At 40.7% G+C, this 25,682-nt stretch overlaps 1 protein-coding gene and 1 pseudogene across 2 annotated transcripts; both read left to right on the top strand.

Annotated features, from left to right (window-relative positions):
• Positions 1-1,033: 1,033 nt before the first annotated feature.
• LOC148024839 (MFS-type transporter clz9-like) lies at positions 1,034-1,617 on the top strand (annotated as a pseudogene).
• Positions 1,618-5,813: 4,196 nt separating this feature from the next.
• On the top strand, positions 5,814-25,224 carry LOC148024838 (DEAD/DEAH box RNA helicase family protein). 2 transcript variants are annotated; one of them, XM_087694505.1, is made up of 22 exons: positions 5,814-6,129; positions 6,246-6,316; positions 6,618-8,573; positions 8,680-8,799; positions 14,288-14,341; positions 14,445-14,557; positions 14,686-14,895; positions 14,976-15,054; positions 17,568-17,621; positions 17,746-17,820; positions 19,579-19,632; positions 20,425-20,469; positions 20,675-20,769; positions 20,854-20,989; positions 22,019-22,117; positions 22,206-22,261; positions 22,367-22,469; positions 22,758-22,886; positions 23,088-23,248; positions 23,343-23,367; positions 23,505-23,568; positions 24,013-25,224. In XM_087694505.1, the coding sequence occupies exons 1-22, from the start codon at positions 5,994-5,996 to the stop codon at positions 24,030-24,032; spliced, it is 3,855 nt and encodes a 1,284-aa protein (XP_087550631.1). In that variant the 5' UTR covers positions 5,814-5,993; the 3' UTR covers positions 24,033-25,224. The 2 variants fall into 2 exon arrangements, with proteins under 2 accessions (XP_087550631.1, XP_087550630.1); XM_087694504.1 differs by having other exon boundaries at positions 23,505-23,620.
• The last annotated feature ends 458 nt before the right edge of the window (positions 25,225-25,682 follow it).

Below are 25,682 nucleotides of genomic sequence, written 5' to 3'. Positions count from 1 at the left end.
CACTTCCACCGCCCAAAACAAGGCTCCCCAAGCTACTCGAAGCTGATGGGGTTGAAGTTCCCAAACTTCCACCTTTGGAACAACAACTAAAGAAGAAAGTTCACTACTGTGATTATGCATTTTTACTTGCCTAACATTGTGTTTTTGTTGTTACAGTTTGCAGCCACCCATTGTGTTTATAAACACATTCTTACCAATTGTGTTTGTTAACACATTGCTGGTCTACTCCTCCTCCCACCATGCCAAGCAAGAGGACAAACTTGCATAGGTGATCAAGGAAGGTGGTGAGCTGTCCTCAAAATTGTTCAAGTGTTCCTCCTTCCAAAGCTACCCGTTTGCACTACAAGAGGGCATGTCCCACTAGAACCACCAAACATGCTCAGCTTCAATTCCAGCCTACTGCAGGGCCTTCTTTCCTTGAACCTGCCCAATCAAATGAGAGGCCTTCTTTGCCTCCACCAAACCCTTTGCCTCATCCACCCAAGAATCGATCTAAATGCAGTGCCAAGAAGGGACACCAACGAAAATGGTCTCAAGAAGATTTGATGAAGGCAATTACAGCTCAGGAAGAAGGTTCGTCAATTAGAGAATGCAGTAGGCAGTTTGGAATCAGGCCAACATCATTGGCAAATTGGATTGATGGGAGAACAAAGAAAAGGATGAAGGGCCCACCTACAATACTACATGTTGAAGAAGAAAAGGCCCTTGTTGATTGGGCCTTTGGCATGCAAACTGCCGGTCATGGGATATCTATAAATTGTTTAAAGTTAAAGGCAACTAAGATAATCCAATCGCAACCCAACCCTTTCACTAATGGGATCCAAGGAAAAGTTGGTGGGATTAATTTTTTCGATGACATCAAGAGCTCACAATTTATGTGTGTGAGTCTTGATAGGCCTTGAGTTATCAGTGTCAGGCCGGAAGTGGTGAAAACCTTCCATGATAACTTGGCCATATTGTACAATCATCATAATTACCCTCAACATATTTGGAATGCCGATGAGACTACAGTGCAATGAAAAAGGGTACATGTATGCATGTATTAGCTAGAAAAGGGTCCAAAAATGCATATGGCATGACCTTGGATAGTAGGGAGTGGTTGGCTATTTGTGTTGTGTAAATGCAGGTGGTTATGCCTTGCTAGGGTACTACATCTTCAAAGGCAAGAAAGCCACACAAAATTATTTGTTGGAGTGCAAAGAAGGGGTTTTAATGTCCATGCAAAACAAAGCATGGATGACGGGGCAGTTGTTTGAGGCATGGTTGGAGCATTTTCAGCATGTTGTCCCAACCTCACCCTCTCCTTCATCTCGACATTTGCAGATTGTGGATGGACATGGTAGCCACATGAGGCTTGAAGTTGTGCAAAAGGAAAAAGATGTTGGCATAGATATTGTCGCTCTTCCAGCTCACACCTCTTACAAGCTTCAGCCTTTGGATGTTTCAATTTTCAAATCCTTCAAGTCCTATTTCACAAAAGAGAGAAATTTGTGGCAATTGTGGACATGCTCTACTCAAGCATCAAAGGGAGAGCTTGGTGGTGTTGCCTCAAGGGCCCTTGCAATTGCATGCACTGAGTCCAACATAAAAGCCGGATTTTGTGCTACTAGAATATGACCTTTAAATCATGACACATTGCAATATGAGGACATGCCATGAAACAACATGGATGTGCATGAGGTGGTTGCAAATTTGGAGACGCAAAATGCGGGGGAGAATACAACCGATCAAGATTATCTTGACTGTAGTGAAGTGCTTGACACCCCTCTGCTTGAGCAATTGGAGGCAAATGCTACTGAGCTGCTTTCAAGCATGGCTACAACCAGTCATGAACTAGAAATCGTTCCACCATTGACATCAAATCCTTTGCAAAGTCCTACCTCAACTACAACACCCAATTTACTTGAGCTCCTACGAGTGCCAAGGGAGAATGTCACTATCAATTGGGTCAATAAGGAGGCCTTTGTAGACTACTCTCACTCACTCATCCTCACATCTGACCAATATATCAAATCCATGAAGGCCAAAAATGCCAGGAATCTGGAATTGGAACGGCAAAAGGAGGAAAGACGAATTGAGCACCAACAAAACAAGCAAGCAAAGATGGCTACCACTAAAGCTAAGAGGATGCAACAAGAAAATGAAAAGCTTGCAAGGGATGAAAGGAAGCAACGGGAGGCATAGCTCATAGAATCCGAAAGGCACATGAGGGCAGTCCTATGGGAGGGGTTAGTGGTGGACATTGGATGCTTGCAACCCTTACATGTTCCAACATAGGCATCTCGATTGAGGAGGGTAGCGCGGCTCCATGCAATGAAGCAAAAGAGGCAAGGAGCAGCAATGTAATGGCATGCTCACTCCAATGGTGTTTTGTAAGAGGGCATCATGGTTTTGTGTACTGGTTGCTAGTCTCATATCAGCATGAACAATATTTTTGTTTCATGTACCAATGCAAGCTTAGCCAATCGGTATCCTAGCTCCCTTGTATTTTTGTTTCATGTTATTGATGCTACTTACCCCTATGCGGTTAGATTATACTTACCCTATGTATGGTAGACAAGTAGCCTTGATCTTGTATACTAATTTGCATCCTATGACATTCTTTCCCCCAAGCAAGTCCGCTTATGTCCAATCACCTTGCTACTCCAAGGCATTCATCTCCTCATTCATAGCATCCACCCTCTAAGGATTCTCTACTTGATCTTAAAACCTCTTGCACTCCTTCTCTTCCAATACATTTGTCATGTATGACTGTTGCACTACTGGTATCTAACACATGTAGATGGAGAATGTGGACAACTCTCTAGCACTGCTCTCTGAACACCCACTCTTTCTCAAGATCTGCTAATCCAAAAGTCCTATCTAACAGCAAATGTCATCCACCAATGGCTATACATTTGTGCTCTCTCTTGCATAATTCTTTGGGCTATTTGGCATTGATCTAAACCCTGTAAAGTCAAAGGGAGTGGGCTAACTTGCTACAATAATATTAGTCTGTTTTCGGCCATCTTAGATCCTCCTGCATGTGCTCTGAGTCTCCAAGACCATGGGCTGCTAGAACTTGCTATAGTCAAAACCACTGGCTAAGGCTTGTGAAATTCCAACTTGTGCTTGTCCTTGCACTCCATTCCTATCCACATCAGTGAGCATGCTGCACATAATATGTGGTGACCAATGATGAATACCAACTAGCAAGCTTATCATGCACTGCGGTGGTCGGTTTCCTATTCATATGTAGACTGCACACTACACTATCCCTATCCAAAAATTTATAGGCATATGCTTCTCATTCAAGAGAGCCCTTCCATCCTCGGCAATTTTGTGATTTTTGTACTCTGCGACACCATTTTGCTCAGCTATGCATGTGTTTGAAACCTGCATGAAGTTAGATGCGTAGAATTCACATGGCTGAAGAGCCAAACAATTGATGGATGGGCACCAACCTTGATTTGAAAACCTACTTGGTGTTGGCGCCTGTTTTGTAGAACATTCATTGCACGGGCCAAGATGTAGCAAGGCAATAGGTAGCCCGCAGCTCTCAAAAGAAAGAGTTGTAGGAAGACATGCAATGGTTATCCAAAGTTGAGTTTATAGGGCAAAATGAAGAAGCTAAACTGCAACAAAAAAACACATTAAACAACATACAGTGAAAAAGGTTGATACATCCTCCTCTGCCCCAACAACTGTCAATTCAACTATGCCCTCATTCTGTAGAATAAAACCACGATTCAATTTCTGACAAATTCTGATCTACAAGATCTTACCATGATTGACAAAATCTTGGAGTACTAAGGGTAGATTGAATTCAGATAGACATGCCTTAGAGAAGGCTAGACAAAGAGCACGAGACTTCACAGTGCCATCAACCAAGAGAGGTTTGGCAACTGGACCATATGAAACATAGGCTATACATTTGTAGAATGGACCAAATGTCAATCATATAGAATCATTGATTCAGCATTAGCCACGAAGATAATAGCTAGGAAACATGTGTGCATTCTTACCTAGTGGAAGCTTAAGTCCATCTTTTGCCACTTTGTCACTAATTGAGAGAGGGTCTCCATGCACAACAAGCTGATTTGGAATGCATACTCTACTTGTGCCAGTCCATCACTTATTACTACAAGAAAGTAAAACCCTAAAATGTAGTTCAACAATGATGAGTAAGGTTCTGCATAAAAACCTCCAGGATGACGGAAGTTCAAAGCCGCCACTTCTTGAAGCTTGGACTGACGGTTAAAGACCTTCTTTATGGATTCTGGTTGGTCAAGGGTCAGAACTTATGGATGGTTTTGTTTATATGCATGCAACTCCAAATATAAAACAAAATCATTAGTAAATGCAAAAAGTGATGTATAGTTATGAAAGACAATCCATAAAACATGTAACAACTAACAACAACCAGAACTTATACAATTACCTTTAGCTGCTGATGCCAAACCTCATTGGAGATCTGTAAACGAAGATACCATGAATGTGGAAAGACAAAAAGCACAATAAAAAACATAAATTAGTTACCCACTTAAGCAATTACAATAAACTATTATTCCTTTTGTCTACAATCAGTGTAATGTAGTTTTTGAGCATTCTAAATAATGCCTGAAAGCTGTAAATGAAGGAGATGCCTTGCTTACTAGCAAACCGGGTACTTAGGAAAAGATCTTACCTTGTGTAGGATGACATCAAAAGGCCCTTGCTCCTTAAGCGATCGATTATGATCTACAAGAGGGATGTTTGTGCTTTCAACCTCCTCACTTATGTCTTCTGCCTCCTCTCTTCGGCGGTTACAACTCTCTTCACCCTTCCTCAATCTCTCCAGATCATACTCATCCTCACAAGCGTGGTGACGATGATTGTGATGAGGAGGATGATTATGCGAGGGAGGGTGATGATGATGATGCTTTTTGTTGTTGTCACGGCTGTTGCTGCTGCTGTCAGTTGTTGTGAGGTGTCTGCAAATTTATTCTCGAGGATTGAGATGAGAGCAAAATTTGAAGGTACAGGCACACACACACACACACACACACACACACACACACACACACACACACACACACACACACACACACACACACACACACACACACACACACACACACACACACACACACACACACACACACACACACACACACACACACACACACACACACACACACACACACACACACACACACACACACACACACACACACACACACACACACACACACACACACACACATATATATATATATATATATATATAGAGAGAGAGAGAGAGAGAGAGAGAGAGAGAGAGAAGCTTGTGGACTCAATACTCAGGAGGAAGGTGTTTAGTTTCGCTCGACTGTAGAAGCCCATGTCCTCGTGATTTGCATGCATACCTCCTACCCTTGACTTCACTCTACTAACACTCTTGTGGTAGTGAAATGGTGCCACAATGTCAATCTGTATGGGCTCCATAGTCTTCTATCAGGGGGTCAAAAAGCACACACTAGTTTTGATAAAAACTTATTTTTTAAATTTTGAATTTGACCCAAAGTTTTTCTCCACCTAGCTCAAGTGTCCATCAAGCAGGCTCGACACTCAAAGGGACCCACAAGACCCATTGAGGGGTCATTTACATGGTGCCAAGTTAGGTGTCAATCTATTGGCCCCCTTACCCTAGCTATGCTAACAAGTGAACGAATGCAACTCATATGACCTAGCATAACTCAGCTAGTATGGCATGGGCATTCAAATTAGAAAGAGGAAGTTCCCGCGCATCGGGATTTCGCGGGGAAGAGAGAGAGAGAGAGAGAGAGAGAGATTTACGAAAAAGAGAGAGAGAGAGAGAGAGAGAGAGAGAGAGAGAGAGAGATTGATTTGTCTGAGCTGATCACCGATTATTGCTGCCTTCCATTGCTCCGTCAAGGCGTCGCGGAGACGGAGGTCTGTCCGTTGATTTGCCTGAGAAATTCCTAGGTTTTTGATGATTCAACAACAAATCGGTTTCGAAGCAGGCCAAGGGTATGGCTTCCTTGTTATCATCGCCATCCCTAACTCTAAAGCTTGTCAAGCACGAGCTGAAGGAATGGGAGCATACCTTCCGTCGTCTCCACGGCAGATCTCCTTCCAAGAACGATATCAAAGCGTCGCCTTCCATATGTACGTTCTGCTGACATCTCAGTCATTAGATTCATTCCGGGAACTATTCAGCATTAAAATTGCGATTATGCAGGCCGCTTCGTATCAATCTCATGTCTAAGTTATCTTGTCCACAGACGCTCTGTATAAGGACTATGGCCGTCTTAAGCTCAGAGAGCAAGCAGGAAAATCTTCACTTTGGGAAAAGGTGATTGCTTGCTTTGCAGTTTTAAGTGAACATTTTTCTCTCACAATTAGTTTTCATTACAGATGACAAGAACCAACTTCATTAACAACTACTGATATTATAGAGATCCCGATTGGTTATTCATTCAAGTTTTGTAATAGACTTCCCCTAGTTGTATGTTTTGGATATGGAAGTCCCTTACATGGCTGCTTTTGCATTTTGCCTTGGGATATTTTGTTCCGAGGAGTCTTATTAAAAGAATTGTTTCTCTTCTTTGAACAAAAAACTTAATTAACAAGTAATGCAATTGAAATTTCTGCAGCATGGCACAGCGTCCGGTGAAAAAATTATTCCTTGTCCAAAAAGGTTCAAGCGTTCATGCAGTCCTAGCAGATCAGCAGCATCTTCTGATACATCCGAAGGTTCACACATTTCTGCCACTCCTCCTCGGAAAAAGCCCTTTGCACATGGTGGTAAAAGATGCACGGATAGTATCTCATCGGGTGGGGTAGTAACAGCACGACAAAGTGTCAGAAGTACAAGTTTGAAAGAGCTGAATATGTCCAGGCCTGTCCTCAGTAGTATAACTTGCAATTCAGGTGCTCCTAAGTGCAGTCAGGGTTTTGAATCAAGTGCTCAAGGTCTGCACTGTGGACTGGATTCCCAAAATAGAAGTCTTTCTGAGAAGTCTGCCAGTAGAGAGATATCCTGTGGAGAGGGTGAATCGGGCTTCACAATCAAATTGCAACGCTTTGGGGAGCATGAAAAAGAGAATCTTGATGCCACAGGCACTTTTCTGAGTAGTATCTCCTCATGTATCAAGAGGACAAAGCCACTTTCCCGTCGGGTCTTTGCAACATCAGCTGTGGCAAACAAATTAAACATCAGAAACATGGAATCTGCAGAAGTGAAACTTGAAGATAAAAGCCCCAGCAACCCTCCACTTCATGAAAACAACTCCAGCTTCATTCCAAATAATTTGACCAATCCGCAAGATCTCAGTGTGGCTGCCTCTACAGATATATCTATATTGAAGCAGACCACAGATATGATTCCTCCTGCTGCTTGCAAATCAGCGAATCTGATTGGTCTCTCAGGAGCTCGGCTGGCAGTACTTAACACTGATGGTATGGAAGATGACAAGGCTGCAGTGAAGTTGGCCATGCCAAACTTTTCGAAGTTCACAGTTATGAGATTAAGAAAGTTTCTTCAAGATAGAGGACTTCCACCTTCTGGTAATAAGCCTGCCCTTGTTGCCCGGCTTCAAAAAGCATTTACTGAAGGTTATGATTTCTCAAATGTCACTTTTGACCCCTCTCTACAGAAGAATGAAATTGGTCTGTTCTCACGTGATGCCACAGCTGAAAATCTACATGGAAATCTATGTCAAAAATCTTCAAGACCTAGTTCGGATCTGAACAAGGAGGTTGCTTCACAGAGATTGCCAGAAAATAGGTATAGGGTCACTCCAGTTGCACGTGATAATCCCACTAGTGAGAAAACACCCAAATCTTGTGCAACAGCTTTATCCAAGCAGAGATGTGAGTGTGAAGTAAAGAAAGTTGACAACTCAGGCACGGGTATAAATGATATTTTACTGCCAAGTGAACCAAGGGCAGGTGCAGCTTGTGTAGTGCATGCTGCTGCGAAAGAGCATGAGACCACAAAGAGGTCAATCTCCACAAGGCATACACATAATGAGGGATTTTTGAGCTGGCATTCAGTAATAAATGTCAAAAACTTGACAAAGAAGTCCAGTTCAAGAGAAAATTTTGTAAAATTGAACATTCGAAAGGTGAGGTATGGATCTCGAAGTTTTTCAAATCACTCCTATAAGAGAAAGGCAGGAGGCAGTGGACACAGGTTTAAGTTCTACAGCAAAAGAAAGAAAAAAGGGTTGTTAGCTATTACTGATGGTGAGGTTGACCAAAACAACAGATACGAATCGGTGATGGACATAAATCAGAATACTTTGAATGAGGCGGCCCATAATGATGCTGCTGTTAATTCACCAGGCCAGAATTCCTTGTTACATCCAACTTCTACAGATACCTCTCAAACTGCGGAAAATGGCAGACAGGCTTCTTTATCTGTAACATCTGCTGCAGCAGATGCACTTGCCAATCCCATAGAAGCCAACTTGCTCCGGGTTCTGCAAATGGTGTTTGGATACTCCTCATTTCGACCTGGTCAGCTTGAGACGATACAACGGACTTTGGTTGGTGATTCCACCATGTTAGTTTTGCCCACAGGCTCGGGGAAGTCATTGTGCTATCAGGTTATCTGGCTGATCTGTAAGATTCTGTTCAGTATTATGATGTGAGTGGAGCCTTGCTTTTGAAGCATCTTTTGGCTAACCACAATTTTGTATAATCTTTTTGTAGTTACCGGCATTCCTTCTTCCCGGTCTCACTTTAGTAATCAGCCCATTAGTAGCCTTAATGCTAGATCAGCTTCGGCATCTTCCAGCACACCTTCCTGGAGCTGTTTTGAGCTCCATCCAGGTACAAATGATCTCATTAAAGGTCGATGAATCAATCAATATCATTTGTTCCAGATTTTAAGATTTGGCTTGATTGTAGGTGTTTCATGCAAGTTTTCTGATTTATTCCATGAAAAGGTCCGGATTCAAGAAACTGCTGAAACTGAGGCAGTTCTTCTAGACAGCTAGAAAACATTAAGTCATATGACAAAGGTATTGCTTGGTCTATCATTGCAGGCTTAATGGTAAGTGTATCATGGTCAAAATTACAGCATTTATGTTTACAAGGCTGTGCTTGTGACCCACAGGCACATGTATCAGAGGCTTAGGTCAAGTAGAGGGCCAAGACCTGCAGATGTTAAGATAATGAACGTTGTCTAAGTAAATCAGTTCAGAGGGTGAATTTTCTGGAGGCAGTCAGGCGGTGCAATACCACAGTTCAGATGTGCCTGTAACAGAAGTTGACTGGGATGTCAGCTGCATCAGGTGCTGGCTTATGGAAAGTCATCTAGGATGATTGCCGTATATAAGGCCTGTCTTTTCTGGTGTGGAAATCGTGTGTGATCTCTTGGAGTACTCCTTTTTCTCTCTTTTTTTCTGCTCAGAGATAACTTCAGCCTGTATTTACCTCTCTTTTTGTCAGGGAATCCTGTTGCCTCTGCACTCCTGGCATGAGGTTTGCATGTTGATCCAACTCTATTTGCTCTGCATGCTTGCTCCATCCTTCCCATAGGTGGATTTATTACTTTACTAGATAATCACATGTACCTTCTACATAATCAGAGAGTATGTTTGTCACAAGTTTCCAATAGCTTCATAGGCCTTTTCATTGGAGTGTTAGGTCTTGAACATTAGACTGCTATAGACTTCTGCCCTTGGCTTTGTTACAAAACATCTTCATATTGTCACAAGCTAGGGTTTTGATGTCATCTACTAGCCTATGCTCGATACCAATCTCAAATACCATAGGGCACTTGTTATATTTCATGATACACAATGTAGTAACCACTCGTGACTGCCAAATCCATGGTAAGAACACGGCCATTCTTGTTGAGAAACCCATTCATTAAGTTCATTTCATTACCTTAATTCCTATTTTGATTTCCCAAAACGGCTTTGTATGTATCATTAGTTAGTGTCTGGGTGCCACCTAAGAGAGCTGGGCTGCCACTTGAGAGGCTTTAATGGGCGCCACCTGAGAGAGTTCAATGGCTTATGTGCCTATAAATAAGGCATGGGCATTCATCCATTTTCCACTCCACTCCACACACATCTCATTCATTCTTCATCATTTTCCCATCACACCTTCAGCCTCAGCCCTCTTACCATTGCTGCCCACGCTACCTTGGTGGATATCTCAGTTCATGGTGCTGTCCAATTGATCGTGACACCTTCTAGAGGTCTTCTTCACATCGCCATCAGCTCCAGATACTCCAGATTGCTGTGTTTTCAGCCTGGCAGCCTGTTCTTCATCATCCCTATTGCTATTTTTGCTGGTTTCACTGCTCCTTGGGTTGGTACAGCAGATCATCTTCATCATTATTGTGTATTTCCAGCTCCTGTTGCCACCCCAGCACCCAATTGACATTTCTCAGCCATCGGCCACGTTTTGGAAGTTGTGTTTTGAGTAATTTTAGGCTGTCTACAGCAGGTTATGTCCTCTTTATTAGCCCTACATTAGATACTTGCGTTTTTGTGTTTTTTTCACTCTTGAAGGGCTGCTCAGCAGTCGCCTATTTGCAGCTGCTTACATGGAACCCCAAATTCAATTTGGATGGATTGGTCTCTTGAAATTTTTGATAATCCCCAAATTTTTGCCATTGATTTTAAGTACCAGGCTTACAATTCTTTGGCATGGGATCCTAGGTGGTTGGTAAACCTTAATTTTTGTTGTAAATTAGGGTTTACAGAAGCAAATGTCTTTGCTGTAGTGGCTGTAATTTTTTGTGAATGGTTGAGATTTGTTGAGAATGGCCTAGAATTGGTTGAAGGATTATAGAGAATGCTAGAGAGAGGGAATTCAGAACTTCTTCATGAAGACATGCTCCAAACAACAGTTGCTTGTCTACAGCCTTGGTGATGTTGGTGCTTGTTATTGTTTCCAACCCAAGAATTGGTTGCTTGCTCTTCCAAGGCTTGAGGGAGCTATCACATGCCCTTTTGGGCCTCTTGGATGTCAGTAGATTAGTCAGCTCATTAGTGAGTTGTGGGCTAGGCACATTAGATTATTTTAGGTATCTTTTTGGTGCTTATTTTTGAGGATTTTGGAATTATTTTATGGCCAACCAGCATTTTATGATTATTTTATTGCTGGCCGACTTGATGCATTTAAGACATTATTTTATGTACATAAATTCAGGCTCCCTCCTCCTCAGATATCATGATCTATTTGTAGACTTCTAGTATAGGTCTTGTTGGAGAGAAAAAGTTGGTGCCAATGCTCACATGACTAGTGACTTACTGTTGTACGTGAGTTTCTCGTGTTTGGTATATGGATTCCATGTCCGGAGTATAGCTTTGAGTTCTCTTTGGTGTGTTCTTGGGTTTTGGTGTTTTCTCCTCTCTCTTGTGTTGCGCAGTCTATTACAACAATCTTCTATGCTTCCATCGTTGCACCCTCTTTTGACATAGTATTGGACGTTTGTGCTTGGTCGTTGGGTGTTGCTTTCTATTGTGGACAATCTGCCCTCACATTGTGTTAGTGCTGATTTGACTTTCTCTATTTGTTGTAGTGTGGGTGACCAATTTTTGGGTATTTTTTGCTTGTTTTCAGCAATCAACCCTCTGTGTTTTTGTGCTGCAGTCTGTGCTTTGGTTTTCTGCACTATTTTAATGTTGAATGGTTGCATTTCATGCTCATACAACCTGCATTTTTGTACTTTGCGATTTCATTTTTTGCACTTAATGCACCTCTGTAGGTTGGGTGACAGTTTTTTCAAGCCTTTGAACAGTATTTGTTGATTGTAAACAATCTGATTTTCCCGGATTTTGCAATTATTTTTTGATCAACTCCTATCTATCCATTGCATGTGGACTCTTGACAGTGCAGTTTGTGCTATTTTTGGCTGTGATCTCTCTCTCTCTCTCTCTCTCTCTCTATTTCTCTTCCTTTTAACTTCTCATTCTATCCTCTCCAAATGGCACCTCCCCCTTGTTCCTACTGATGATAAGCTTCATGGCCTTGACTATCTCACATGAAGTGCCATCATGAAAGTATGGTTTGTGCAAAATTGATTATTATGGTATGTGGCTTTTAGAGTTGTTGAGTGGCGTTAGCCTCCCATTCCTCTTCCAAATGATTGGGACCTTGTCAACCATGATGATTATGATGATACCCATGCATATTTTGCTCTTCTTCAATGCATCTCTAAAGAGGTTCTATCGGCAGTCACATCTTGTAGAACCACTTAGTAGTATGGGAGAAGCTTTAGATGTACAATCCTCCCTCAACTATGCGTGTAGTTACCCTCTATGGACACCTCCAATAGATGCAGTTCCAACAATCCTCCCTCTAGAGTTTGATGGAGTAGTCAATGCTTTGCAAGCCCAGACATCATCAATGTCAATCAACTTTACACATGTCCTTGATGTTGCTTGAGCATGATGTGTCATTGAAGTTACAAGGGAGGCTTTCATCTCGGTATGGTGGCCATGATGAGGTATTTACAGCTTTAGAGAGTAGTGATAGGAAGAATTAGAAGGCCTAGTGCTATCGTTGTGGTAAGAAAGGGACATTTGCATAAGGATTGTAAGGAGTTAGTGGCTTCAAGGAAGAAGAGGGAGACACAAAGGTTGAGGATGATGTTGTCTACAAATCTATGAAAAATTTATTGGCACGGGTCCTTGCATTGAAATTTGCGTATTGGGGTTTGTGATTTGTCAGATTGGAATAAACATATCGGACCTAATTGTTAGCAATGCCATGTAGTAGATTGCAATTTTAGTAGCACAACTGGTGTCAACACCAATCACAATTGGCCTCACTAAAAATTCATCTACCTTTAGGTGTACATCTCTAGAGTCCAAGTGAGATTGTTGAAATAAAAAGGAATTATAATCTGCATTGAAATTACATCATAATCCCTCATCCAACAATAAATTACATCATGGTCCCTCATCCAATAATCTTCTTCTTGCAATCAGTAGTATATTTGGTATATTGGAGAGTGAATCCTCAAGTTCACAACTTCCCAACTAGAACTGAAGCAGTGTTTCTAAACTCCGATGGTCTATGAAGTCTACCATCATATGTACCACTTAGCTATCATCCTGGAAAGCATTATTGTGGGAATTTGGATTATATCACTATTTGGGTATGAGTTGGAGACTTTGGAAAACATGTCAATTTAGGAGACCATCCATGCAAAGGACAAGCGTGCTGTGTTGTACAAGGACTGCCAATGCCTTCCTACGGAGACTTGCGGAACCACATGCATCATCCAAAAAAAAAAGAGCATATGTTATTTGATGGTCCACAATGAGTGGGACATCTCTTGGGGACCTTCGGGTCTAAATCTCGTACTCTATGCAGAAGTGCCAACTCAAGGACCTCAACTGCCTCCAAAGAAAATTGGCCTGGACTTGATAGAACCTGTTGACCAGTTACTGCGAGAGTGCATAATAGAAGAGGAACAAGAACATGGAGAGGAAAGAGAAGAGACAGACTGCAAGAGAGAAGAGAATGAAGTGATAACTCTGCAGTGAATCTGAATGGAAAGCTGAACACAATGACGGATTTTTTGGCCCTTGCATGCAGCCCAAGGCATCAGTGAGGGCACTGGATCAGGCTGATGACAATGGCAGCATTGGAGACGGGGGGGGAGGCTGAAGACAAAGTGTGCTGGCCAACCTGCAAAAGAAGATAAATGACCAGCCGAAGGGGGGGGGGGGGGGGCGCTGCTATATATGGCCCATGATTGCCAAATCTGACCAAACAGCTGCAGTAGGCCCCGTAAATGCTGGATGACCAGCTGTCAAGATTGCGCAAACTGCTGGCACAAATCAAAAACAGGCTGCCCCCAAATCTAGCCACTAAACTGGCTGTCCAGCCATTAAGAGGAAATGCAAAAGGGTTGGAACCATAGGAATAGCTAGTGTGAACACACCCAACACTACTTATGCACACAAAAGCATGGGCTGAAACTGTCAGAGCTCCTATGTCTCTGTGAGACTTTGGAGTCGCAACCAAGAGATGACAGATTGATGAAATATAGGCTAATTAGTTGCATCTATAAGTTTTAGAAAATTGACTTTTAAAAATTCGTTCTCCATTCTGACTTGTCCTGAAAATTCTAACCAAGTGTCTCACTGTGCTTTTCTAGAAAATGCTTAACTTTAGGCCACGTGGCTCCACTTTTTGGAAAATTATTCTAGGTTTAGAAATTGACTTTTAAAAATCTGCTCTCTATTCTGACTTGTCCTGAAAATTCTAACCAAGTGTCTCGCAGTGCTTTTTAGTGTATGCACAATATTTGTACTTTTATGTGCTGAATTACCTCTGGTTTGTGCAGACATCAAAAGAGTACTCCTCAATAGTTGACAGGCTGCGGTCGGGCAAATTGAAAGTATGCTTTTTTTGTTTGGTGGTCGTTTCTAAAACATATAGCTGTTACTTTGTCACAAACTTGTAAATTGAAGGTTTTAAGCGTGGCTGCCCTTTGTTTGCAGGTTTTATTTATTTCTCCAGAGCGCTTTCTTTGTGACGACTTTATATCTCTATTGGAGAGCCTTCCCTTAGTATCATTGGCTGTTGTTGATGAAGCACATTGCTTATCAGAATGGTACCTATTTTCTTACAGTAATATGGAATCTATGACTAAGAAATGTTGAGCCTTGAAAGTTTTTTTCTCTCAAGAGAAAATAATAGACGCACAAGAAATTGTTAACTTTGCATTTGTCCTTGTTCTAGGTCGCACAACTTTCGACCATCTTATTTTGGTCTTGGAGTTATCTTACGAGAGAAGTTGAAGTTGAGCTGCGTGCTTGCTATGACAGCCACGGCAACCAAGAGCACCCTGGATTCAGTCATGCACTCACTAAGAATCCCTCCTTCTGGTTTATTGCAGATCTCTAGTGTGCGTGCTAATCTTACTTACACTGTGCTGTGCAGTGATAACAGGCAAGTTCACAGCAATTCTTTGTTTTTGGTGGATGCATACACTCACAGCTTTGGTAGTAAAATGTGCTAATTGTTTTCAGGTGCAAAGATTTGCTTTCTTTACTCCAATCAGCATCCTTGTCAGAAGTTCAAAATACGATTGTCTACTGTAATTTCCAGGTACTGGTTTCATTTTTTACACGTGGTTTTGTTTCCAAAGCCTTTTGCTTATGCCTCTAAAGCTACCTTATAGCTTGTTTCTGAAAAGATAATAATTTTGGCCCATGCATGTTTGCATTATCAAAGGTGTTGGGGTTGATATAATACCGTTGGTCAGTGTATAGTGGCCAGTGCATTTTCCTCATTGTTAAGGTGTTTGCTTAATAAACGTTAGTGGTCGTAGCATTTAAAAGTGTCTAGATCTGTTTTGCTTCTAGCAAAGAAGTAGATAGATAGCTCACGTATTTTTATACAACTACTCAGTTCAAGTGTATAAGGCTGAGCTGGAACACAATCAAACTGATGGTGCAATACAGCACAAATAGATTACAACCATATGGTGCAGAAAAGCACCTTTATAAGCCAGAATGAGCATTGGCAATTGTGTAAAGTTCTTCCCAACATGTGATAGAGAGCTAAGCATGCTAAATGGGCTAGGGATATGCCTAGTTCTTCAGGAACCCTCCTTAAGTGCAGCCAATTTCAAGGTTCCTTCTTAGAATTATGATGAGGTGAACACTAGACATGAAAGTTGTATGTTAGCCTACATAATTTGAAGAATAAGTTTGTTTTTGAGGTAATAAATTCATCCTTGGAGGTGTTCTTAGAGGTGTTGTTATTGTTGAGATTCCTGCTTCATGTAGCACTAGATGTGATTTTTGGTTGCTTAACGAACTATTTGAGGGGGAAGACAAAGGAGAGGCTTGTAAGGTAATTGAGGATTTCATAGGAGAGTCTTCTAGGGTAGAATCTTCAGACTGAACTTTCTTGCATGATTGATAAGATGTTATATGCCTTCTCTGCAGTTGCTGTATTTTTGGTATAGTTTATCATGCCATCATTGGATAGTTGTTGATGAGGCCTTTAGCTTGAGTTCCTCTTCTATTCCAATAATTTCTTTGTTCTCCTCCTTGGGCTGGCCTTGCTTCATCACCTGTGACAATCTTCCGTGTACTATTAATCATTAGAAGGGTTTGCATTTTGAACTTCTATGCATGATATTTTGTCTTGTCAAGCTTGCTTGCATCACCAAGGACATATCATTTGGATCCATTGTGAGATGAAGGAGGTAATAATTTGAGCTGAGATGCCTAGACTCTTTATGCACAGTCAAGGACTTGCAAATTAGAGGCTCTGAAGCATGTTGGAAAAGTGATTACCAACTAGTAATCACTATCAACAATAACTTTAAATGTAGTCAATAACTAGCATTGCATATGGCTTTAAACGAATTACTTTTTGACTGCTTTTAAAGTAGTGAACCTACTCTTTGACTCATCTTAAGTAGTGACAGACTACTTTCTGACTGTTTTGTAGTAGTAAGTAGATTGCATTAGAGTAGTCTGGGCGACCACTTTCAAGTGGTGTTGGAGTACTATAAATTCATCAAAGACAAGATTGAAATGAATAAATAAGTGTGCAAATGACCAATGAATAGAGCTGACTAATATTGAAATCAAGAAAGCTTGTATTACTCAAAAGAGATTGAAGTACTTGGATTACAATTTGGAATAGAGTTGGCACAAAGGAGGATTGGCTCAATCCTTGATACTGATTGAACGAAACTCACACCTGCCCACTCTCAGCTTACTCAACTCATTCTTTTTGTTCATTTCATGGGGTGCTTACATAGAAGTTGGCTCTATGTAGTCTACTTTGAAATTCCTGCAGTACAATTGCCTAAATTCTAGCCGTTGATTGGGCTTAACTGATATTTCCACATTAATGTGCGAGTAGAATGTAAGAACCATAGTTTATGAAAGTGACTTTAATCTAATGTCCTAAGTATACTATAAGGGCTAGGAATTAGACTAGTTCTTCAACATTGCTATTGTAATCTGTGGCTGTTTAGGCCTAGAATGTATATAACTAAATGGATTCTTATTTCTTACGTTAATTATTACACATGTCTGTACATAGCAAACCAATGGAAACACAGACAGCGGACTGAAAGGAATGATGTAGTTTGAACAAATAACTTAAAGGTGATGACAAAGGTAAATTGAAAAAGCTCTGTTTACGACATGAATATTCAAAAGCTATGCTTTGATATTAATTTGGAATGATGAGAGCATTTGCCTTGTTTTTCTAGTCTTGTCAACATCTATCTGGCTTCCTCTTTTCACTTGGTTTCCAAAAGATTTGAGAGATTGCAAATCACATCACAGACTTGAGCCTAGATGCAGTGTTAAAAATAACAGAGAACCTGAGGATCAAGCTCTCATATGTTTGATGCTTTCACTGGTCATATTTATCTAAAGGCAGTGTCCTACACATTTAAACAAAAGTTCTTGTTATCGCGTAGGGCTGCTATGTGGAACGTCGTTACTTCTGATGGCTGCCATGTTTTTGAACATGTTGGAAATAACTCCTAAGTAGGATACATGTGGAGACATTTTTTAAAAACCTACTTTCACATGCCTTCAAGGTTTTGGTTCTACATGCACACGGTTAAGGCTGTTGTACATGTGCAGCACGAAGCAGATAATGTCAGCCTTATATTGCAAGACAATGGCATCAAGGCAAAGGTACTCAATAATCATGAAAGTTTCTGAAAGCTTATATGCTAGTGCCTCCTTTGCAGTTCAATAGCATTTGCTATTTTACATCGATACTTTCTCTGAACATATCAAGTTTTGTTTTGCAAAACAGAGCTATCATGGAGGAATGAGTTTACAGGACAGAAAACACATTCAGGAGCTTTTCTGTAGCAACAAACTTAGAGTGGTAAGTGGCCTAGTAACAAAATTACAATTTGACAGAGAAGTAAAGTCTGAAGGAAAGAGTTTGAAAGGTGCATATTGATTAGATCATGGTTAGTGATATTTTCCTTTTGCTCCTTTTTGCACATTTGTATTGTAAGAATGAAGCAACAATTACAGCATGAAAATGCAGTGAAACAATTCTAAAACAGATAAGCAGCAGATCACAGCACCAAAATGCAGTGCATTTCTAAAGATATCTAGATGGTACTACTGCTATCTTGTTTTTGGTCAAGGAAGAAAGGTAATCCTATTCATGGATGTCAAGGCTCTAATGAATTTACTGTTGCCTACATGTGGACCAACTTGCTATTCAACATAGTGCTGTGAAAGCTGAACCAAAGATGATGTTACATATAATAGCCTAAAGCTAGATGGATGATGTCACTAAATGGCTGATGAAGTATTAACGATGATGGTTCACTGTCCTGGAATTAGGCAGATGTTACATGCACTTTTATTTTTGTAAAATGTCAGTCAATGTACAAGTGGGATTGCACTCAGTTGTGTGTAATTGAGAACAGTGCTAAAAACAGTTGGGAAACAGATCAGTTCTGTTGATCAGTGTCTGCCAAACTGAAAAAAGCTGTATTGAGAAACAAAACTGCAAAATTTCAACTTGTCCAGAGAGCTTTAAACCTGGTCCGTGTTAAAACTTATGCCGAGTGTGATAAAGCAGCGGAGGCAGCAATCTTTGCTGAAGTCTGACCCACTATGCACCTTCTTAAGTAAACCTACTGCTTCATTGTGGTTACTTATCCAATGTTTTGTAACAAGCCCAAAGTTTATTAGTGGGATCAAGGGACAAGCGAAGGAAAATGGAAGGCCAATCCTGTGGATTGTGACACACTGGGTAGCAGCAAATTTGGCTCTTCTGATCTTCAAGCTGGTTTCCTAGCAGTTTTATAAACAGGAGTAGACAAGCTGGATTGTGGCTGGAGACAGCAGAGACATGGGATGTGTGGCAGCCAGTCAGCCAGGGGCTGTTTTGATGTTACTAAACTGTTCATCTCATATTACAATCTGCCTTTTGCCCTCCTCAACCTTGTTCCTTAGCTTCTATCTGCCTAGGCGTGCACGTGTGCACCCAGACTTGTAGTTGAACTTACTCCTGCAATATGCTTTCACAGCATTGACTTGTAGTTGAACTTACTCCTGTAATATGCTTTCACAGAAAATCACTTTAGTATTTAATCTAAATGCAGTTATCCTCTATTTCTAGTTCCTGTACTTGACTTCGTTCCAGTGTGTTTGTCTGTGTGATGAAACAGTGGTTCCACAAGAAAAATGATGGTGCACACAAATGATTAAAGGCTGACAATTTACAGATAGTTAAATTTGTATCCCAACACAGCTTATGCTTGGTGCCTTGGATGCATTTTTGCAATTGTCTGGAGTGTGACATTGACATGGAGGAGGGTGTGGAGCAGGCAATCATGGCCTACAATGAAGTAACATCCTGGGGCTCCAGTTACTTTTTTATCTTACCATGACCCATAATTATAGCAAGCTCTTAGTCCCTTGCCTAGTGTGAGAACTTAGCAAAAAGCAGACTTTTTCAGCTCATGAATGTTGTTTGCTTATACTATATATGCACCAAAATGTTCATGCTGTAATTCTTTTCTCAGAATCTGCAACTATCCTTAACAACTGTTACTAGTATGCATGGGATATTCTTAGTTAGGTTTCTTCCCTAACCCATTTTCATATTTTCTTGCCACAGATAGTAGCAACAGTTGCGTTTGGACTAGGACTTGATAAAAGTGATATACACGCTGTAAGTCTACACTTGTTTTGTAAATTAAGCATCTGATGGCGCTAACCTGCAAAAGTCATCTGTGTGCCACCAATTAGTTTGATGCCGTCTCTGCATTCTAGCAGCAGTCTTTGAAAATAGTTTGACTGATTGTGCTGTGTGCCTCGGCCCTCAAATTAGTTTGATCTCTTCTCTGCTTTAGGCTTCCACATTCCTAAAGAAGTACTGTCTCACAGCTTCAATTTTCTAAGATCTCTGCTCAGAATCTAGGGTATTCTCTCCCATATTTTAGGTTCTGATAGTCATTACACATATGCTCAAAGATTTTCATGTGAAGAGTTAGAACCATGTGTTATTTATTATGTTGGTCAATATGGTCGTTGCTCCTGTGTTCATCCATGCCAATGTAGAACAAATGAGGCCCTGCACATTGTAAAAACAGTATCTACTTGGCTAGTGCAATTTGTGATGTGCTGTCTGAGTCTTCTTGTGCCCTGTATTTACGAGCATGTATATGTGCATCAAACATACTTTTTCACACAGATTTCACATAGGCATAAGTAGGGTAGCTAGTGATTTAACCTCACATGTTTTTATGTGTATAGAGGATGTGCATCAAACATACTTTTTCACACAGTTTTCGCATAGGCATAAGTAGGGTAGCTAGTGATTTAATCTCATATGTTTTTATGTATATAGAGCTATATAGACAGCATGTCAAAGTGGCTACGCTTGCTTTTGTCATGTTGCTGTATGCCGCTTCAATAAACTTTTTAAAACTCTAGCTCAGCTATATTTTTACTGCGATATCAGGTGATTCATTATGGATTACCAAACAGCCTAGAACATTATGTGCAGGTAAGGATCCATGGTTTATTCAGGTCTGATGATGTATTTCATGTTAGCATCATAAAAGTGGCGCTGACATTTTCAGTAGATTGCAAATGTTCATGTTATTGCCTGCGGGACTCAGTATGGAAATGACCTGTCACATGCATAAAAATATTTAAGACTGCAACTTCCAGTAATAGTTAAAATTCCCATGGTTCTTTTAATCAAGCAGGAAACAGGTCGTGCAGGCCGGGATGGTAACTTGGCTCATTGCTGGATGCTTCTTGACAACTCAAATTACTTAAAGCTTAGGAGCTTGGCTTACAGGTTTTCTATTTCTTCACTATTGTGACAAAAATCGAAAAAATAATTTATGTGCTTCATCCAAACTAATTTCTGTTTCTTCTGCAGTGACAATGTCGAAGAATATGCTATCACCAAATTACTATGTAAAATTTTCAAACCTTCATCAATCTCGGATATTCGCTCCCCAATAAGTGCACTTCCAGTGGAATCCACTATGAAAGAGTTGGATTTGAAAGAAGAGGTATAAGTAACTTTCTTCTCTTGAGAGCATGATCCATTCAAGTTTACAACAGTATTTTACTTGTAGCATATGCGTTCTCAATAAAAGGTAACCCAGTTGATAGTCAATGCAGTACACAGCCTTTTCAAACTTAACCAAGGCAGTGGTCATACCATTGGTATTCTGATGCACAGTTCAAAATGAGTTGTGAGATACATTCATTAGACTACAGCTTGCCCAAACCACATGAAAATATGAATTGCAGATGTTTGATCAAACTGCAGCTGCACAAATCCTTCTAGAAGGAAAAGCTAAATTTGCATAAACTGACAACTGTAGGGGTGCTATTACAAACCTTGAGCAGTGAAGACCCAAGAAAACCAGACACTGTTTTACACAAGTGTATCAGCTCTTTACTAGCGATCTTGGCAAGAATTTACTGGCAATTAAGAAGACTAACAATTACTCTGCCTGGAGACTTCACTAGCCATCAAGAACATCTGCTATGTTAGTGGTCTTCTTTAGTGTCAATGCTGTTTCTCAGCACCATTCATATATATACAATGTGGCAACCATTGTTATAAGATCTAGTAGCCATAAAGATTATCCTTTCAACTGAGGGCATCATTGAATGAGCTTTTTGAAGCTTAAACCCAATAGGAAAGATGCAATCTGCACATGACATGTTTTCATGGTAGTTTCAAATATTTTCTGGTTTTGCCAGTGAAAGGTTAACTTAATCATTATTGGTTGATTTTATGTTCCGGATGAATAAGTTTGCTTTCTTCATACACAAGTGTTTTATTAAGGGTCAACCATTGGAATAGGTTTACTTTCTTCATACACGATAGTGTTTTCTCAAGGGTCATGCTTCAATGGTTGCAGCCAGATATCTGCTGGCTATGCATCTAAGACACACAATGATTGCAGTGCCCACTAGGTCAACAGTAGCCATTTCTAATTGGTGACTGGTTGATAGTGTATGCAAACACTGCTTGCACATGAGTGGTAGAAATCGCATCGTATTTATGTGCTTGACTCTTTCGCTAGGTGATTGCTACTACACTTTCTTATTTGCAAATTGGAGATGTGCAATATCTATCTGTTCTTCCACAACTCAAGACTACCTGTACATTACGGTTTCACAAGGTTAGCCCTTACCTCTAATTGTATATGTGCCAGAACAGTTCAACGCTATTTAAACAATCACCAAACATGATGCTCTTTGTGGCTACAGAACTCAGCTGTTGTATTGGCAAATAAGAATTTTTTGGTGGATGCAATTGTGAAAAGGTAAAAAGAGGCTACATAAGATCTGGGGACATAAAAATGACTTTTTTGCTTATGCCTTCCTCCAGATTTTCTTGTTTATAGATTTTGAGGCCTAAATATTTTCAGGAGCAATGAAAAGCACGGAGAGTTCACTTTTGAGCTACCATCTGTTGCCAACTTCACGGGCTTTAAGCTTCCAGATGTTCAGCAACAACTCGAGCAGTTACAGGTAGCCTTTTCATTTTTCTTGGGATCAAATCTGGATGGGTTTTTACCTGTCACTCAAACAGCATTTCTAGGGTTGAGAGTTGTTCACGAGAGCATCTGGGCAGGACTGACCCAGGCCAATGTAATCGTTGACACACTGGCTGTCACTTTCTTTGTGATATACCATTGCAAAGTTCTCACTACAACAGCTGGTCCTAATCTTCGCCCCTTTTCTGCTATCTTTAAAAGGAGAGCTGTCCTGTTAATTCAAGATGTATAACCAATCTGACTATCATTAAATTCTGTGTAGGTAGCAGGAGAAATCTCATTTAGTCTGAAGAGTCCAGCTTTTTGCTTTGAAGTGCTGAAAGTTCCAGATGATTTGAACTTTTTGGCATCAAAGATTGCAGAACGTTTTGCTGTGATGGAAGACCAGAAGGTAGTAACGTGCTAGTTCTGAATTGTTATTTGTCCTCTTAACAGTTTGGCTGTCACATTTATCTTTAAGTCATGTGGCTTTAGCAGAGTCCTCTCTCGGTGAAGCTTAAGAAATTAAAGTCACACCTCTTATTTATTTATTTATTTCTGTGGTTGCCTGAAAGCACAGACGTACATCTTGAATTTGTTTCTGGTATTATAGGTAAAGAAGCTTGACTTCATGTTTGAAACTGCCACTACACTTTCCAAAAAGGAAGAAGTTACTGCATCACAGTCTTGTTTGTCCGAGACATTACGCTTATATTTTGAATCAGCAGCAGATTGCATGCCTAGCAACCCACCATCCATTGTCCAAAGTAGCAGGTAATTGCTTGTGGGGACAGGATTAACATCCTTAGTCTAAATGTGAATCTTAATTTGTCGAAGGCTAACTTTTCTGCTAACCGGACTTTTGCAGTGCCTTCTTGAAAGCTGACATCAAGGTAGAGTCTGTTACCAGGCAAAATATTGGTTTTCAAACCTCCTCTGCTAGCATCAGAAGCTACGTGGGGAGACATTTATACATGCATATTAAAATTGGTAACTTGTCACGTTTCTCACCCTAATAAATGTATTGCAGGTCTTTCTACAGATGAATGCAGGTGGTAACCTGACCAGCAGAGCTGTTGCACGCATATTTCATGGTATTTCGAGTCCTGCCTATCCTGCTTCCGCTTGGTTGAAGAATCACTTTTGGTATACACTATTCTCTCCGTGTGTGAAGTGTTGGAATATAGTATGGTCTTGTGATGCACATACATCATGTTAGCAGTGATGCCATTTTTGCATGTGCCAAACAATTTCTACTGCTCCTAAAATTTTTGCTGTTTGATGATCTTGAGATGCACATACATTCTGTTCGCAGTGATGTATTTTGCACGTGTCAGTCTCTACTGCTCCTATAGGATTCTGTTTTATGGTCTCAGGTTGCACATAGATTCTGTTAGCAGTGATGCATTTTGCACGTGTCAGATAGTCTCTACTGCCCCTATAGCTTTTCTGTTTTATGGACTTGTGAGCAGTTGTGCCATTTTGCATGTCTCAGATAGTTTCTATTGCTACTGTAGTTTTTGCTGTTTTCTCGACAGGGGAAGATATAAACATGTAGATTTCAAGGCAATTAAAAGTTCAGTGGCAAATGAACTACAAACATTTTCTGCTCCATGAAATCAAGGCAGTCCTGGGAGATATGCATCATTCCACGTCACTGATGCTCTAATGCAGTGATGAAAGCAAACAAACAAACATATTGAGAAGTATTGTGAGACCAAGCTCTCATGCCTTTTTCCCCGCAAACCAAATTGCGTGCTCAAAAAGCCCAGCCTTGCGAGGAGGTGAAGCAGTGGAAATGGGGAAATGTTCCCATCGAAAGCCTTACACATTTCGCAGAATCAGAATGGGAAGGGCAGTACCTTGGGGGATGTGGATCTCACCTGAGGAAGAGGATTAAGACAGGCCCATGATCCAAGTGTCAAAAGCTGAAAGCTACAAAAACTACAGTGCTGTGTGCTGTGATAGTACAAGTATTCAGGGAGTGAAGTATGTAGTGGATGTTTTAAAGGGGATAAAAATGGCTTATCACAATCAGCTGGTTCTTGGCTGCTATGGAAGCAATTCCAGCCCCCTCATGCCAATGCCCAGGTCAGATGCAGCTCCAATGCCCCCTCATGCCCAGGTCAGATGAGTTACCTAAACCCTTGTTTTGGAGTAATGTGATGCCCCCTCACAATCAGCAGGTATTCTTGGGTGCCCTGGGAGCAGCTCCGATGCCCCTTCATGCGCAGGTCGGATGAGTTATGTAAAGCCCTTGTTTTGGAGAAGGCTTCAGTCTCAATGGCCTTGGGAGAGTTGGCTCCATGCCCGAATGGTACGTTAGCACTTGGTTTTGAAGATGCAAAGTGGGGCGCCTACTGGATTTTCATGAAATTTAATATCAATCAAGTTACGCCTTCAGGAGGCCCTTAGGCCAATAAGGCAATTATGTTCAGTGATATATAACATGAAACCGAATGCTCAGTCAAATACTAAACTGAAATAGAGACTTCACATACATCACACCATACATTTACCAGGACCCAGGAGGGTCTGATAGGTATTAAAGTGAGCTTTGTGGCTGTTTTTGGCCTGCTTCTGTAGCGTCTTAGTGATTCCACTTGGTTTTAACCGACTATTTTCCAACTTTCCTTAGAATACCCACGTTGCCAATTCCCCTTGGTTTGTACCAACCATTTTCTAACTTTTCTTGGAATATCCGTGTCAAAATCTGCCATTTGTTTCATGCTCCTCTTATGATTGTTTAATGGATTTTGTGAGATTTTTATCTTGAAAGTAGAAAACCATTTTGTGTATTTGGGATAATGATTCATGGCATTAACTAGGCTTTCATTCGTTGTTAAGGATATGAACATCTTGCAATTTGGATGCCCAATGGCGGTTTGACATATGTGAGCCAAGGGGTAATGTTGCTTGACATGTTCAATTTTTAGAGGCACATTGTTGAGAGAGAGAGAGAGAGAGAGAGAGATGAGATATTAATGTCTACAAAAGACCAATGTGGCCTATGAGACAAAACCAAAGTATATTTGAATCTAATGTCATCTCATCATGAAAAGAAAAAAAATGCATCTTGCTATAAGGTTAATGTCTAAAGATCTTATCTAGGACAATAGCTTCTTTCTAAATCCCAGGTCAACACATGATCTCAATTGTGATGTGGTCCAAGTCCACTTTGTTGATGTGTTGAGGGGGGTCTCTTGTG

Source organism: Lygodium microphyllum, chromosome 15 (assembly GCF_053477565.2).
Source record: "Lygodium microphyllum isolate KBCC chromosome 15, Lygodium_microphyllum_v1.1.10, whole genome shotgun sequence".
Taxonomy (NCBI): Eukaryota; Viridiplantae; Streptophyta; class Polypodiopsida; order Schizaeales; family Lygodiaceae; genus Lygodium; species Lygodium microphyllum.
The sequence above is the reverse complement of the archived record's forward strand: the minus strand, read 5'-3'. Positions and strand labels throughout refer to the sequence as shown.

Excerpts from the sequence above, each read along its gene's own strand:
- LOC148024838 (XM_087694504.1), top strand. The coding sequence starts at position 5,994 with ATGGCTTCCTTGTTATCATCGCCATCCCTAACTCTAAAGCTTGTCAAG. Across the intron at positions 20,470-20,674 it reads GCCTAGAACATTATGTGCAG|GAAACAGGTCGTGCAGGCCG; the intron begins GTAAGGATCCAT and ends TTAATCAAGCAG. Across the intron at positions 23,621-24,012 it reads TGGTTGAAGAATCACTTTTG|GGGAAGATATAAACATGTAG; the intron begins GTATACACTATT and ends TTTTCTCGACAG.